Genomic DNA, 15,798 nt, shown 5'->3' with positions numbered 1-15,798 from the left:
TAAAATTTCATCTTGAAAGCCATGAAAAAAAATTGATGCTTCAAAAATGTTATTTTTAAAAGCAATTTTTTTGCAGGGTATTTCCAGAAGCATTTTGAATCGTCGATTTTGTTTTCTTTTGTCATGACTTACACGAATATCTTGAGAGCACCTAAAACTTTTGTCGATTATTTTTAACACTGTTTCATTCTTTTTAACACTTTTGTCAATTATTTTTAACACCGTTTCATTTTTTTTTCCTTCTTCTTATTTTACTGTTCATCGCGCGAGCAGAAGATGGCTTTTGGCTTTGAAGCTTCTTCTCACATGCCCGACCGGGCTGTTTGCTTTCGGACTTTGCTGGTCGTTGCTTCTAGAGCGCAAAGACTTCCATGCGGGCAGCGCACTCACTCCTCACATCAGATGCTTTCACGCAGCCGGTCGGCACACCTCGCTGCAAAGCCTTCTAGTAGACAGATCGTCCCCTGCCTGCCTGCGTGATCCGCCACGGTCACTTTCGCGAGATCGCGAGCCCATCTACTCTGCTCTGGAGGTGCATACGCGTACGCCGTATCCATTCGCGAGCACCGCCTTTCCTGCCTGTTTCCCCTCCTCAAGTACCAAATCAGTCGCCGCGCTCACCACCACCACCACCACCAACACCTCCTTCCTTCCTTGTATCGGCCGGCAGCAGTCTCTGTCGCTCGTGGGCGCTTGATCGACGACGACAACGACGAGCGCCTCGTCCTCGCGCGGCGCCATGCTGCAGGCGGGCTCGGAGCGGGCGGCTCCGCTGCCGGGCGCGGCGAGGCTGTGGGTGCCGGGGATGAGCCCCGTGGCGGTGGCGTCGGCCAGGGCGCGGGAGATCGCGCGCAGGCGGGAGGAGATGCTCGGCATGCTGCGCGACCTCCCCGAGGCCGACTACGAGCTCTCCCTCACCGACCTTGTCGACAAGACCGCCGCCGCGGCCAACGGGGCCGTGGCGCCGCTGCCTTGCGAGAGGAAGGAGGCGAGCCCCAGCCCCAGCCCCTTGGGCCTGGCCGAGCGGTCCGCGTCCGGCGGCCAGGCCGAGCAGCAGCCAGCCCAGACTGCGGTGAGGACGACGGAGAAGCGGGGCTCCGCTAGGCGGCGCGGGGACGGCGGCAGCGGACTCCGCAGCAGCAGCGACGGCGTCCTGCTCAACTTCTACATGCCCCGCTCCTTCACCCGCAGCTTCACCGCGCCGCGCCCCGCCCGCACCCCCTCCTTCTCCAACTCCGGCCGGGCCGCCTGCGCCTGCGCCGTCGCCCCCGACGACTGCAACAAGAGGTACTCCATTCCATTCACCAGGCTGACCATACACACTCCCTAAATTGCAACATATTCCGTTTCTATGCCACGGAATTCAGATCCATGGGTCCGCTCGGATCAAAATTTACCACCAGAGCGCTGCACTAGGAACAAATTCATCCAAACACACACATGGTAGCACGAAATCCATCCATATCAACCACGAATCCTCCTCGGTAATCAAGCTCGCTTGCGTGCGCTTGCAAGTTTCATCCCGTTGTGGATGATCATTACCACTACCGGATCGATTCGACGGTGGTGTACCTAGTCATGCGCATTGATGCATAGGAAGAAACAAGCAAGCACAGGCACAGGCACAGCACAGCACATCAATCTCTCTGTTTCAGTGTTGACTGGAACAGAGCAGCCGGGCGGCCAAATCAGGGCCGGCACGGCACGGAACGTCGGCACGCACGACAACTCCGAGGCGAATGTATGCGTAGATAGATGCTGGGCACGCTGCTGCATAGTCGAGGCGGTCCTGCTGATTTGTCCACTCACCGACTGAAAACCATATCCTAATACTGCCATGCCAGCTGCAAGGCGTGTGCAGCTAGCTAGCTAGCTTGATCGATCACACCCATACATCTGTCATCTGTGCGCCATGGGAGCTATAGACGATAGCTCATAGAGAAGAAACCATTGGAAAGTGACTTGCAAAGGCGCCGCTAGCTTATTACTATGACACAGCCAGCCAACAACATGAGCGTGACCTGCAGGGTGCGGCTCGGTTCGCTTGCAGCCAGGTGTCGTGTTGCCGTATTGGGCAGTGCAGTCTGATTAGCACTCTCCCTTGAACTAAAACCGCAGCACTTATTATGGATCGGAGATAGTAGTGGGTACAGTACTTAATTAGTTTGACATCTGATCGTGCTAAGAAAGAAAAATCTAATGTGCGAATCCAGTGTAAATCTACCTTTGCGTCGAGGAAATCCGCACTTTCATCATGGTTTGCTTTCTTAATAACAGTCGGTGCGATGCTAAGCAGACTGACATGACATGACATATAGTCTAGTCTAACATTGCTGGCGTTGTGGTGGTGCCGGTGCAGGGAGAGAGACGGCGACACGGTCAGGTGCTGGCCGCTGCCGTGGGACCGGCGGTGGCGCAAGTCGAGCCGGCGGCGGCAAGACGCAGCCGCCGCGACGTCCGGCGAGCTGTCGGCGATGCTGACGGAGGCGGACCACTCTGATCCCGCGGACAAGGTCTGAAGACCTTTTCCCTTAGGTGAGCAAATGGCGAGAGCTCTGAAACGGCATCTTGCCTCGGAGTAGAAGAAGAAGACGGGTCTCATCTACCAAACTACTGTTGGTTGTGCACGCACGTTTCTGCGGTTCTGTACATACGTACTAAGTAGTACTGCACACGCAATACTGTCTTTTCTTTAGGGGAACACGCAGTACCGTCTGGTTGTTTTAGTTTGTTTGTAGCACTTGTATAGGGCATGGCATTGACATGGACTCCATGTATCTCGAGAACTAATTTCGTGTGTGTGTACAACAAAGCTGTATTTTTTATTTGTGCTATAAGAGACAACAAAGGTAGATAGATTGCTGCGTGCATGCATGTCTTCACTGATGGGTTACAGGATAGAGCCATGGACATTGAGGGTTCACCTAGGCCTCATACTGTCATTGAAGTCATAACTATCGATGCAACTCGATCAGGTTTCATTCGGACCTATGGAATAGGACTGCAACGTTAAGAGACTTTATGTCTCACATAAAGCACAGTGAAGACTAACGGTTATCTCTAACGTCACAGTTAAAGCTGTTGTTACTAGTAACTTTCATAGTTATAGTCATTTCATGCCCTTGTAATGACACGTCATGGGTCTGGCAAACTCTATATAAGCTGCCTCGATGTTCGGTTAAGCACCCCTGTAAGCAACACTAAGCCTCTCGGCTCGAAATGTAAGGTCTTTACTACTTTCGAGTGGGGCCTGAACTCGTACATCCGAGTGTTACACTTGTGTCATAGCTAGGCTTCATCCCCTCATTCGTACCCCTGGTACTATTGTTAGACTCGTTCCCTCGATAGTTAGCGTCCACCGTTGGGGTTGCGCGTCTAGCAAATTCAGACACAAGTGGAGATTCAATATTTGCGTTCATCATGATGACACTCAACGAAGAGATCCTCTTCGGTTCCCCCAGCTTCATCACTGACGATTCGGCGTGGCTGCAGGACGCGCCGCTGGACATTGATGCATTGTCCGCCCGCGGTGCGGCCCATTTCAGCGCAGCGATGCATGGAGTCCTTCTTCGACAGTCGTCGGTGCGGTATTGTTTGTCACCTCCTCGTCCCACTGGGCTCGCCGCAAGCGCTCCGGACACTCACGGCTGCGGCCTTGGATCAAGCACGTCGTGGCATTCCAGGCCGCGGTTGGACACGTGGCAATGCTCGACTCCGACGAGCACACCCTCAGCCTGTTCCCTTCCTCGGGCGACGGGTCCGAGTGCGAGAGCAGCGAAAACGCTGCAGAGATTCTGATGGTCGACACGACCATGGGAGGACCTCCTGGGTAATCCGAGGGTAGCTCCCCGTAGCCGTGATAGAGGCGACCGCGACAACGTCAACACCGACGCCTACGTTTCCTAACCCCTCAGTTGGAAGCAACTGGAAGAGATCAGGCATAGGAACGATGAAGTCCTGCTCACCCCCATCACCAGGACTATCTCGGAGGAGATGGCCATGGAGGCCACGCGCCAAGGCACTTTGGCGGAGCGCGAGTGGCTTGAGCGGCTCCAATAGTCACTCGACGACCACGCGACAAGGGACCAGCCCAGCTCCAGCCGTAAATGCAGGCGTTTGTTCCCGAACGACCGTCCGCGTGTTATTCAAGTGATGCGCACGCCGCTGCAGAACTTGGTTATAGCCACACGGATCGCTGACTCCATTCATCCGTTTGACTTCGCGACTGGGGAGGGCACTAGGCAGATCCACACTCTACTGAAGACCTCCCCGCAGCAAAACCTCGCGGTGTCGCAGTGGCATCACTACATCTACACCAAGTCCGCCCGGGCGGACACAGTGTATTCTGCTCATAGCCCACTTGCACTCGGAAGGCAACGAAGAACTCCTCCTCCTCCGAGAGGCCAGTATGGAGATCGGAGGCGTGATGATCGCATCCGTAGTCGGACGCCCCCTTCGAGGGGTGGTTCACACAGACATCGGTCGTATGACAGCAAGTGACCAAACGACGACGACCACAGGCAAAGTCTTAATCGGCATAGGGGTACGACATCGGGCTTACGGAGAGGACTACCACCTCGATCCCATGTTCAACGCGAGGTCCATCATCGCTCAGGGCGTGGTTGACCGAGCTTGAGCCAGCAAGGAGCATCCGGGTGGACGAGGCGTCTCCGGCCTCGAGTGCTTCGGCAAGCACATCCGCGAGTCGGAAATCCCCTACAACTACAGGTTGGCTACGGGGGGCGGCAAGTTCAACTAACTATGAGTTCATTGTGTTCATCACTATCATACTGCTCTAGCATGTTACAAATCCATCACCAATAGCTACCACAACATCACAATTTATCCTCTGCTCATAGATCGCCACAAAAATCAACCCTATCAGATGCTTGAACATCAATCCTACCACATGCCCTGAGATCTCTCTACAATGAACAGAGAGAAGGGGGTGATTGAACTCACAGAGGTCATGACTGCACCTCGAGGGGGACACGCGAAGGGTCGAAGAAGTTGAGGACAAGAGTTGCTGCCGTTGTGTACCGCCCGTTGATGAAGGAGTGATGTTTACCTGCTAGTCGATGCTGACACGCGTCGGCGGGAAAGTTCGAAAGGGGGGAAAAGGTGGCGGGAATTTGGACGGTGGGAGGAATGGGGCTAACTAGGGGCGACTGAATCGGCTGGAGGTGAGCCGAAATCCTCCCGTTAATTTTTTGGAGCGCGACTAGTATATGCTTTAAACTTCGCATGATGCAGGCCGAACAGTGTATGCAGACAACCAAACATGTTGGATTCTTTCCATACATGCCTGGTTAGACTTAATCCAGGCAACCAAACACGTCCAACGTGTTTTCCCCATTCAATCCAGATCCAGTTTCCACCTTTTTGTCACGATTTAGTAGCGCAACATAATTTGACACAGCGAAGGTCAACAAGAAAAGCAGGCGCGTGTTCCGATGATACATGACGGCATCCCTACAAAATTATGTTTGGGGGACCCTCCTCCGTCGTCCGAACCGACCCCGGTTATGTAGGGTTTTCTTTTCTCACACCGCAGCGTTACTGGATGAACAGACCAGACATGGCTGTAGTTTTGCTTCAGCCGTATCGCTTGGTTACCTTGTGACACAAAAATGATGAACGTATCCTCTGCATCAGCAGCGACGTGATCAAGACCTTTCTTTCCAAGCCTCGCAGGGCAACGAACCAATATAAAAAAAACGGCGTCCCAATTCTCTGTTTTGACTTTTTTGTATAGTTTAGGCCGATCTGATCTCGTTTGTGAAAAAAAAGTGGATCTGGTCTTTTTTGCTACCGTTATCCGTTGTGGTAGTAGGCATACACACCCTTATCAAAACTCCCTGTGACGAAAGGATTCGGGTAAACGCAAATGACGCCATCTGACCCCGCTGATGCGGATAAGTGACTACCATCATAGGAATTGATGATAGAGCGTGTATGTGAAGAAATTAACTGTCTGAACATCCTACCGCCATCCGTTGTGACGGCAGGCATACACACCCTATCGCCACTTCCTATGACGATAGCCACTTATCCTGCGTTGACCCGAACCCTATCGTCATAAAAAGTGCGGTAGGGTGTGTATGCCTACCGTCACAACTCACAACGGATGACGGTACGAAAAGGACCAAATCTGATTATTTTTTTATATATAAACGGGCCAGATCGGGCCAAACTATATGTTAAAAAGGTCAAAACAATGAAATCGTCATTCCCTCACACCTCAGGCTCGGCCAACAAGATAAGGAAGCATGCGCCTATTCTGTTCCGGCCATAACCTTACAATCTCGTCCACATGGGATTTTCTTTACACTGGGTGAACAAAATCAAACCAGACCAGACGGCATCTATGTACGCTTGCGACAGACACGAACAGAAAGAACAAGAAGAACAGACATGGACATGATGAAGAACAGACAGGCTACACAACAATCCTTATTTCGCGCCATTCCTCGCGTCTTATTGCCGACCTCTGCTGCTCGAGCTCGCCAATCAACCTCGGTCTCAGCAGCTCTGTGTCAAAATTACAAGGTTTTCGATGGTGTCATGCTCTCTGTATTTAGCTGATCAGACACACTTGTGCTATTGATATACTGATAGTAAATGAATAAACAGACATGGTGCTTACATTGGAAACCTTTACCCACGACTCGAGCGTGTTGATGGCCACTCCGGAGCGCTGCGTCTCCTGTGCTAGCGCAACTCCCTCTTGCAGAGTTTTGACTTTGCCGCTAACAAGTAGGGACGCCGCGGCGTTCAGAACCTATTGGGCAAAGCAGAAAACGATTCAAGTTCAGCACACGATAGAAGAATTGTTTTCCAAATGACATGTGTGCTTCACGAAAAGAGTTCTTCACAGATATAAAAGGCTCATCGGCCAACTTATTCGATGAAGAAGATGCATCCATTTTTCTTCAGGGAGTATGCAATGTACAGTGTAACATAAAAGGGAGGAGTCGGGATGAACTTACAAGAGCATCTGCAATTGAGCCTCTTTGTCCAGCGAGAACATCCTGGAGAACTTTTGCGTTAAACGCAGGATCGCCTCCTTTAAGATCTAGTAATGTGCAGCGAGGAATGCCAAAATCCACTGAATTGTAATAAAATGGAAAGAATGTGAGGCCGGAGTTTTTTATTGTAATAATACCATCACTGTATATTTCAGAAGTAAACATAAAGCATGTTCAAGGCATTATCTCCATTTCTTTTATAAGTTCTGAGAACAAATCTTACATGGATCAAAGAGCATTTTTTCGATCTTTCCTGGAGTGACATCAAGTATATATCCAGGCCCTACAAAAAATTGATAAAGAATCTTCAGTTAGATGCAAAATATATCAGTTGATCAGAAAGCTCCAAATTAATTTTTCAAGTGGCAATAACAGTAGAGCAACATAAGTACGCTAGTATTAAGTATGTGTTCATACCAAGTGGGCTTATTTCGTCCAAACCCTTTGAATGAACAACCAATGCTCTCTGCATACCAAATTTCTGAGCTGCTTTGGCCATCTTGCTAACCTATCAACAACAAAATTATACGCATTAGAATAGAGTATTACATGTAATGACAACAATTGCATATTGAGCTTGTAACACGAGTATCTGTATATCAGTAATCTTTGTTAACAACGGAATTAACTTGAAAATGAAAAGGAAGAATCACATATTTGAAGGCAAACTCGGTTAACAACTCTACAAAAGATGACTACTGGTTGTGTTTATTTGTTTGTCTAACAATATTATGATTGCAGCATATATTAGCTTAAAAAACAACTATATGCATACTCAAGTCCAAAGTTCATAACAACACCGGATGATGACCATGGAATTATGTGGATCATTAAGTCACCAATTTATAACGGTGTACATAGAACATGCTATGGTTGCTTTTACCGTTTCGTAAAAATAGTTACTACAAGAAAATAAAAGATGAATACAAGGTACTTACTATGTTTTCATGGTAAACACCAATAACAGCATATGGTACCCTTGCTGGATTCAACAGAGGACCAAGGATATTGAAAACTGTCTTTATCTTCAGCTTCTTCCTCACAGGTTTGACAATTTTCATTGCCGGATGGTAATTTGCAGACATCATGAATCCAACACCCACCTCATTGACACACCGCTTAATACCCTGGTAACAGGAAAAGGGATAACAAAAATTAATACACCAGGTTTTCTTAAGATGCACACAGCAGTGAGATATAATATGTGAGGTTACAAGTTCAAGGACAGCTACCATTCCATGCAAGACTGAAAGAATAAATATTCTAAGTAAATAACCGACATGTTGGTCGACTATGCAACTATATAATGCAGAAAGCTACCGGATCTGGAATAAATATTACAAAAAAGGTTGTGACCAACAATCAACTCCATTAGTATGTATGTGACACAATAGTGGGTGTCATTGTGTATTTTGATTGGTTAAGAAAAGTATGCAGCACCATCCAACCTTGGTTTTTACCCAGTTGGACCAATCATGTGAGTAACTTTGAATGCTGATGTACATGATTTGATTGGTGGAAACCAACATTGAATTGTGAGTGTGTTCCTTTTTTACCGATAAGAACACCAAAATCCTCTATAACACTATGATCCCTAGTTTTAAAGAGGCCACATTCAATTGAGTCTTCATTTGAAATTGGGTCAGCCGATTTTGACCAGGTCAACAATTCCAGTTCAATTCTTTTAATTCACTATGTTCCTTAATTTTGAAACTCTTTCATTCAATTGACGTATTCAATTTTGGATTTGGTTTATGATTTTGACCAGGCCAATGATTTTACAAATTAATCAGCAGCAACCGGCCTATAAAAACATATCAATCCCGCACATCCTCCCACCACCTAGAAAAAAAGTACCAACATGTGATACAGTAGCATCAATATAGTATATGCAGCCACTAACGCAGAAATTTCCCAATATAAATATAGGTTGGTAGCGGATAACACAAAATCACACCAGGAAAGGCCCACCAAATCACCGCATTATAAATAAAAGTAAAACACACTCCATCATCTCCGTCACCCGCCAAACTAAATATTCCATCAATCCCAAAATATAAGGGGTGTTAGTTTTTTGGAAAGTCAAATTTCTATAACTTGGACCAAACTCGGAGCAAAAAATATCAATATCCACAATATTTAACCAAAAAAAGTATGAAAATTCATTTCATAGTGAATCTAATCATAATGATTTGATCCTATCGATTTTTATATGTTTCTACAAATTTGATCAACTTAAAAGGTTTGACATTTCAAAAAGTAATATACTCATGTGGCCACTTCCTCCCACATCTCCCATGGTGGTCCTCCTCCGGCCTGACGGTTGCTTTGCCGGCCATGTCCTCCCTCTTGCCGCTGTCACCGGTGGCTTCTTGGTGCAGCGTGGTCCATCCCCAAGTTCCACCTCCCCAAGCGCTACCTCCTGCCCCGACCTTCAGTTGCTGATTTGGCCATGTCGTCTGCTCCTCCCAGTGGCCCGGCCATGCCTCTTCTTGGCTGGCTGTGGATACTACTATTGTCGGCGGGTCTTGGCTTCCCCTGCCTAGATCTAGCCCACGATGGATGGCGGCGGCTCGGGTGCCTACAGCAAGGTTGGCGACGATGGCTGTCGTGGGTGGTGGCAATTCCAGCGGCTCTTGTTGAAGGGTGCACCTTTCCTTCCTACGATGATGGTTCTGACCAAGTGTTTTGGTTTCCTCGTCTTCGAATCCTGAGCTGGCTGCATTTGGGATTGTCCAATCAAAGGTCGAGGAGAAATCCTTGTTGCGGGTATCGTGTCCTTCTTGAAGGAGCTACCATGGCCTTTTGTTTGTGTCCCGCTTGGAGCATCGGGGAAACCCTAGGTTTGGTTCACCAGATCAGACGGCGGCGGCATCTCGACGTCGTATCCTTCATAAAGGCGGAGTTTTGGTTGCTCGTGGCATCTTCGGTGTCGGAATTGAAGATGGTGAAAACCAAGCTTGGTTTTGAGCTTCTTCTCAGGGGATGGGCATCCGAGGCGCAATGTACGACATCGTTGGTGCCTCATCCATGGCTTCTTCCTCCTGCCCATTCGAATCCTGCCTCCCACTTGCCAACTCCTCTAGGCGCTTAAGGTGGGGGTACGTTGATTTGGTCTGTCTTGGAGTGGTGGTCGTGCGACAGTGGTGCCTTGTGTTGGTCATGACGCGGTTTAGGTGCTCTGGGTCTCGCCTCTTCGCCTTTTGGCTGGAGTTCGAGCTAGGCGAGTGTATGTTGTGTTGTATCATGTCCCACTACCCCCTCTCTTATCTATGTTACTCTTGTTCTCTCCTACCTATCAATGTAATGATAGGCAAGCTTTGTGTACTCGCGGAAAAAAAAACAGAGTGAGTAATCTTTTCTAAAAAACCTAAGGGCCTGTTTGGTTCATGACTAACTTTGCCACAACTAACCTTAGGCAAAGTGTGGCTAACAAAATGGACACCACAAGTGTGGCAAGATTTGGCAAAAAATTGAGTGTATGACATGTGGACCATATAACTAGAAAAGTGTGGCAAGCCACAAATGTAACAATGAACCAAACATATGCCTAAGGTATTGTGGCATGACTAAGCTTAGGCATGACAACCTTAGGCTGGGAACCTAACAACATCAACAGCGCAGCAAAGCGCGCCCAACCTTCTAGTACAGATGGAAATCAAAGGCCCGGATCAATACATCCGTCGTCCCATGGCTCGGGAAGGGGGGAGTCCTGTTTGCCTGAACCACGGTGGTTGGTATAATGCCCGTGCTACTTCTGCAGTACTGGTAGCAAAGTCAAAGCAACCAAAAGGTGGGTGTGATAGTCTGATTACTTGCCAAGAAACACATCAAGTCATGTTTGATACCAACGGCTGTTTCATCCGACAAGTCACAGTCTACCTACAGTAGCAGGAGGCACCCCTTGCGGTACTACTAGTAGTACAAAAATGAACTGTGGAGGCTAGTATTAAAATGTACTGTAGATTTAAGTATTGAAATGTCAGGCACAGGAAAAGCAAGTGCAGAGGAAAAGGAGCGATCATGAGGCCAATCAGGCAGTACCTCGGGTCCCAACTCGATGTTGACACCCAACGCCTCAAGCACATCGGCGCTGCCGCAGGCCGACGAGCTCGCCCTGCTCCCTTGCTGCAGAAACGCACGGGAGACCACATCAGTACATCCAGTCCATAACGCGCGTGTGCAATCCGATACGAAAGGTTGGGGGCGAGAGATGAGAATACCTTGGCGACCTTGGCGCCGGCCGCGGCGGCGAGGATGGTGGAGCCGGTGGAGATGTTGACGGTGTCCGCGCCGTCGCCGCCGGTGCCGACAATGTCGACGGCGTCGTGGAGCCCCTCGACCCGGACGCAGTTTCTCATCATGGCCTTGGCCAGCCCGACGATCTGGAGAACGGCTCGGCAAAGCACAAAATCAGCGCCCGCAGAAATTCCCCTCCATTTCTGTCAGTTCAGAGTTCAGAGAAATGACGCACCTCTTCGTAGGTCTCGCCCTTGGCCCGGAGGAGCACGAGGAAGGCGGCGATCCGCGCCTCGTTCTTCTCGTTGAGCAGCAGCTGCAGCGTCGCCTCCGCCTCGTCCTCCGTGAAGTCGGCCCCGCCGATCAGCTGCTCCAGCACCTAGCGTCGAAAACAGGGTCAATTGCCGAGGGGAACACAGAGGGGGGCGGGAGAAGGCATTGCGGCGCGCACGCACCTGCTCGAAGGTGGCGGTGCCGGGGGAGGCGGCGGGGGCCGGCGCGGCGGCGGGCTGCACGGCGACGCGGGCCGGCGGGAGGCGCCGGGCGGGGCCGACGGGCCGCGCGGTGCTGGGGCGGCGCGCGCGGAGGAGGGGCGACGGGGCCCCGGGGGCGAGGGGTTTGGGGGAGCAGAGCTTGAGCGAGGCGGCCGCCATTGGATGGATTCAGGAGGGTTGGTGGGGAGGGAGGAGATCCCGGTGGCAGAGGAGGGAGGCACCGGCGGCAGGCGTTTTATTTATATGCGGCCGCCGCTGACTGGATTTGGATTTTTCTGGCTCCGGGGGAGGCCCGCCGTCTGCCTCGTGATCCTGTCCGTCTGCGGCAGCCACGGGAGCCACCCACGCCCAGCGGCCAAATTTTGTGTTTTTTTCACCCTCTTGATAAAGTTTTTCAAGATTTGATCCCGTTTAAAAAAAAATCTGACCATTTGCTATCACAGTGTTCGGCAATAGGGTTAGCCCCTGTTTGGTTCCAACTAAGTCACCAACTTATAAGTTGAAAAGTGCAAAAAGTGACTTATTCTGTCAAACAGACCCAACTTATAAGTCACCCAACTTATAAGTCATAAGGCCTTGTTTGGTTTCAATAAATCACCTGACTTATAAGTTAGGTGACTTAAAACCAGTGACTTATAAGTCGCGTCTGTTTGGTTGTCATCTGACTTATAAATCACATTTTCATGCAAAAGTGGGTGACTTAGGGCACAATATTGATCCTTGAACTTAGGGCAATCGTTGATGATCGTACAAGAATGCGTAAGCGTGAATGGCTTGTCGTTGTGTCGGGCCTTGAATGCTTCCAAAGATTGAAATGCCTACACCACATGATCAACAAAAATTTGAACATGCAAACATATACAAGGCCGAAGCAAGGAAAGGACTAGGATGAGGAGAACATACCATGTCCCCAATGTCGAGGCCACTCACGGGTCGTGCTTCAATGCTCTCCAATGCGGCGCAATACTTGTTGCACTCTTGTTGGATGAACAACCACCTCTTTTGAATCGAGGTGATGCCACGGTCGCTTGTGATTTGATAGGGCTCAAACATCTTCCTTTCATGAAAAGTTTTGTGGACTCTCGTCCAAAAAACTAAACCCTTTTGTTGCGCGCCCGTCCTCGGATCTTGGCTAATATCCATTCAAGAGTTGCAAATCAGCTTGTCCTCATCTTGGGTGTATGAACCCGTGCGAATGCTCTTCTTCTTCTTTTGTGCTTCCGCTCTTTGGGTGAGCTCGTCGATGAACAATGGCTCACCACTAATATCAATGTCATTGACTTCATCTTCATCGCCATTACCTTCGCAATAGATATCGTCATCTCCTTGCCACAAGTCACCATGGTCGTAGTCAGCACAGTCGTCGGCCTCTTCATCGGCAACGAACTGGGTGCGGCCTATTGGAATTATGCCCTAGAGGCAATAATAAATATAGTTATTATTATAATTCCTGTATCAAGATAATCGTTTATTATCCATGCTATAATCGTATTGAATGAAGACTTATATACATGTGTGGATACATAGACAAAACACTGTCCCTAGCAAGCCTCTAGTTGGCTAGCCAGTTGATCAAAGATAGTCAGGGTCTTCTGATTATGAACAAGGTGTTGTTGCTTGATAACTGGATCACGTCATTAGGAGAATCACGTAATGGACTAGACCCAAACTAATAGACGTAGCATATTGATCGTGTCATTTTGTTGCTACTGTTTTCTACGTGTCAAGTATTTGTTCCTATGACCATGAGATCATATAACTCACTGACACCGGAGGAATGCTTTGTGTGTATCGAACGTCGCAACGTAACTGGGTGACTATAAAGATGCTCTACAGGTATCTCCGAAGGTGTTCGTTGAGTTAGTATGGATCGAGACTGGGATTTGTCACTCCGTGTGACGGAGAGGTACCTCGGGGCCCACTCGGTAATACAACATCACACACAAGCCTTGCAAGAAATGTGACTTAGTGTAAGTTGCGGGATCTTGTATTACAGAACGAGTAAAGAGACTTGCCGGTAAACGAGATTGAAATAGGTATGCGGATACTGACGATCGAATCTCGGGCAAGTAACATACCGAAGGACAAAGGGAATGACATACGGGATTATATGAATCCTTGGCACTGAGGTTCAAACGATAAGATCTTCGTAGAATATGTAGGATCCAATATGGGCATCCAGGTCCCGCTATTGGATATTGACCGGGGAGTCTCTCGGGTCATGTCTACATAGTTCTCGAACCCGCAGAGTCTGCACACTTAAGGTTCGACGTTGTTTTATGTGTATTTGAGTTATATGGTTGGTTACCGAATGTTGTTCAGAGTCCCGGATGAGATCACGGACGTCACGAGGGTTTCCGGAATGGTCCGGAAACGAAGATTGATATATAGGATGACCTTATTTGATTACCGGAAGGTTTTTGGAGTTACCGGGAATGTACCGGGAATGACGAATGGGTTCCGAGTGTTCACCGGGGGGGGCAACCCACCCCGGGGAAGCCCATAGGCCTTGGGGGTGGCGCACCAGCCCTTAGTGGGCTGGTGGGACAGCCCAAGAAGGCCCTATGCGCCATAGGAAGAAAATCAAAGAGAAAAGAAAAGAAAAGAAAAAGAGGGTGTGGGAAAAGGGGGAAGGACTCCTCCTTCCAAACCTAGTTGGACTCGGTTTGGAAGGGGAGGGGTGCCCCCCTTGGCTCGGACGAACCCCTTGGGGGTCCTTGGACCCCAAGGCAAGGCTCCCTCTCTTCCCCCTATATATACGGAGGTTTTAGGGCTGATTTGAGACAACTTTGCCACGGCAGCCCGACCACATATCTCCACGGTTTTACCTCTAGATCGCGTTTCTGCGGAGCTCGGGCGGAGCCCTGCTGAGATAAGATCATCACCAACCTCCGGAGCGCCGTCACGCTGCCGGAGAACTCATCTACCTCTCCGTCTCTTTTGCTGGATCAAGAAGGCCGAGATCATCGTCGAGCTGTACGTGTGCTGAACGCGGAGGTGTCGTCCGTTCGGCACTAGATCGTGGGACTGATCGCGGGATGGTTCGCGGGGCGGATCGAGGGACGTGAGGACGTTCCACTACATCAACCGCGTTCACTAACGCTTTTGCTGTGCGGTCTACAAGGGTACGTAGATCGAATATCCCCTCTCGTAGATGGACATCACCATGATAGGTCTTCGTGCGCGTAGGAAAATTTTTGTTTCCCATGCGACGTTCCCCCTGACTTTGGGTCTCGTCGGGATCGTAGGCAGGGACATGCGCACCGTTGAAGATCACGTCCTCCATGAACTGGTTGTAGGTGTCGTCGACCGGTGGCATTGGTGTTGCCATTTCGTCGAACAGGACGCAGGGGGGACGGCATGGTGCGCGCAAACGACGGTCGTGCTTGCTTTCTTTGCCTCTCGACGGACGCCCGACCCAGGTGTGACTTTGAGGTCGATGCAGACCGAGGGCGTGGGTGGAAGGCGCGATCATGCTCACGTCCGACGACCCCGAGAAACGGGTGTGGGCGTCTGATACGTCTCAAACGTATCTATAATTTTTTATGGTTTCATGTTGTTATCTTGTCAACTTTGGATGTTTTATATACCTTTTATATATTTTTTGGGACTAACTTATTAATTTAGTGCCAAGTGCCAGTTCTTGTTTTTTCTGTGTTTTTGACTCTTTTCAGATCTGATTTTGGAACAGAGTCCAAACGGAATAAAATCCCTGAAATAAAATTTTCCAGAACAGAAGAAGATCGAGGGACTTGAGGGCCAAGGCAGGAGAGCCACAAGGGGCCCACAAGCCCTGTAGCCGCCGCCAAGGGGGCCGCGGCTACCAAGCTTGTGGCCCCCCTGGAGCTCCCCTGCCCTAGCTCTTTCGCCTATATATTCCCTAAAATCCCAGAAAAAATCAAGGCATCCACGAAAACACTTTTCCGCCGCCGCAAGCTTCCGTTTTCGCGAGATCTCATCTGGAGACCCTTCTCGGTGCCGTGCCGGAGGGGACTTTGGAGCTGGAGGGCTTCTACATCAACATCCCCCCTCCAATG

General features: G+C 49.6%; 2 protein-coding genes across 2 annotated transcripts; one reads left to right on the top strand and one right to left on the bottom strand.

Annotated features, from left to right (window-relative positions):
• The first annotated feature begins 262 nt into the window (after positions 1-262).
• Positions 263-2,853, top strand: LOC123449820. The gene is made up of 2 exons (XM_045127161.1): positions 263-1,287; positions 2,360-2,853. The coding sequence occupies exons 1-2, from the start codon at positions 740-742 to the stop codon at positions 2,517-2,519; spliced, it is 708 nt and encodes a 235-aa protein (XP_044983096.1). The 5' UTR covers positions 263-739; the 3' UTR covers positions 2,520-2,853.
• Positions 2,854-6,200: 3,347 nt separating this feature from the next.
• On the bottom strand, positions 6,201-12,030 carry LOC123449819 (anthranilate phosphoribosyltransferase, chloroplastic). Its single transcript, XM_045127160.1, has 10 exons — positions 11,723-12,030; positions 11,503-11,646; positions 11,252-11,413; positions 11,073-11,156; positions 7,967-8,155; positions 7,446-7,536; positions 7,252-7,311; positions 6,990-7,108; positions 6,647-6,781; positions 6,201-6,531 (listed from the first exon to the last, which is right to left on the bottom strand). Exons 1-10 carry the CDS (start codon positions 11,918-11,920, stop codon positions 6,523-6,525), a joined length of 1,191 nt encoding a protein of 396 aa, XP_044983095.1. The 5' UTR covers positions 11,921-12,030; the 3' UTR covers positions 6,201-6,522.
• Between the last annotated feature and the right edge of the window lie 3,768 nt (positions 12,031-15,798).

Source organism: Hordeum vulgare, chromosome 4H (genome assembly GCF_904849725.1).
Source record: "Hordeum vulgare subsp. vulgare chromosome 4H, MorexV3_pseudomolecules_assembly, whole genome shotgun sequence".
Taxonomy (NCBI): Eukaryota; Viridiplantae; Streptophyta; class Magnoliopsida; order Poales; family Poaceae; genus Hordeum; species Hordeum vulgare.
Note: the sequence above shows the minus strand (reverse complement) of the source record. Positions and strands in the feature narration are given on the sequence as shown.

Coding starts and splice junctions, on each gene's coding strand:
- LOC123449820 (XM_045127161.1), top strand. CDS start 740: ATGCTGCAGGCGGGCTCGGAGCGGGCGGCTCCGCTGCCGGGCGCGGCG. Junction 1,288..2,359: donor CCCGACGACTGCAACAAGAG/GTACTCCATTCC, acceptor GTGCCGGTGCAG/GGAGAGAGACGGCGACACGG.
- LOC123449819 (XM_045127160.1), bottom strand. CDS start 11,920: ATGGCGGCCGCCTCGCTCAAGCTCTGCTCCCCCAAACCCCTCGCCCCC. Junction 11,647..11,722: donor GCACCGCCACCTTCGAGCAG/GTGCGTGCGCGC, acceptor TTTCGACGCTAG/GTGCTGGAGCAGCTGATCGG. Junction 7,109..7,251: donor AAAAATGCTCTTTGATCCAT/GTAAGATTTGTT, acceptor ATTACAATTCAG/TGGATTTTGGCATTCCTCGC.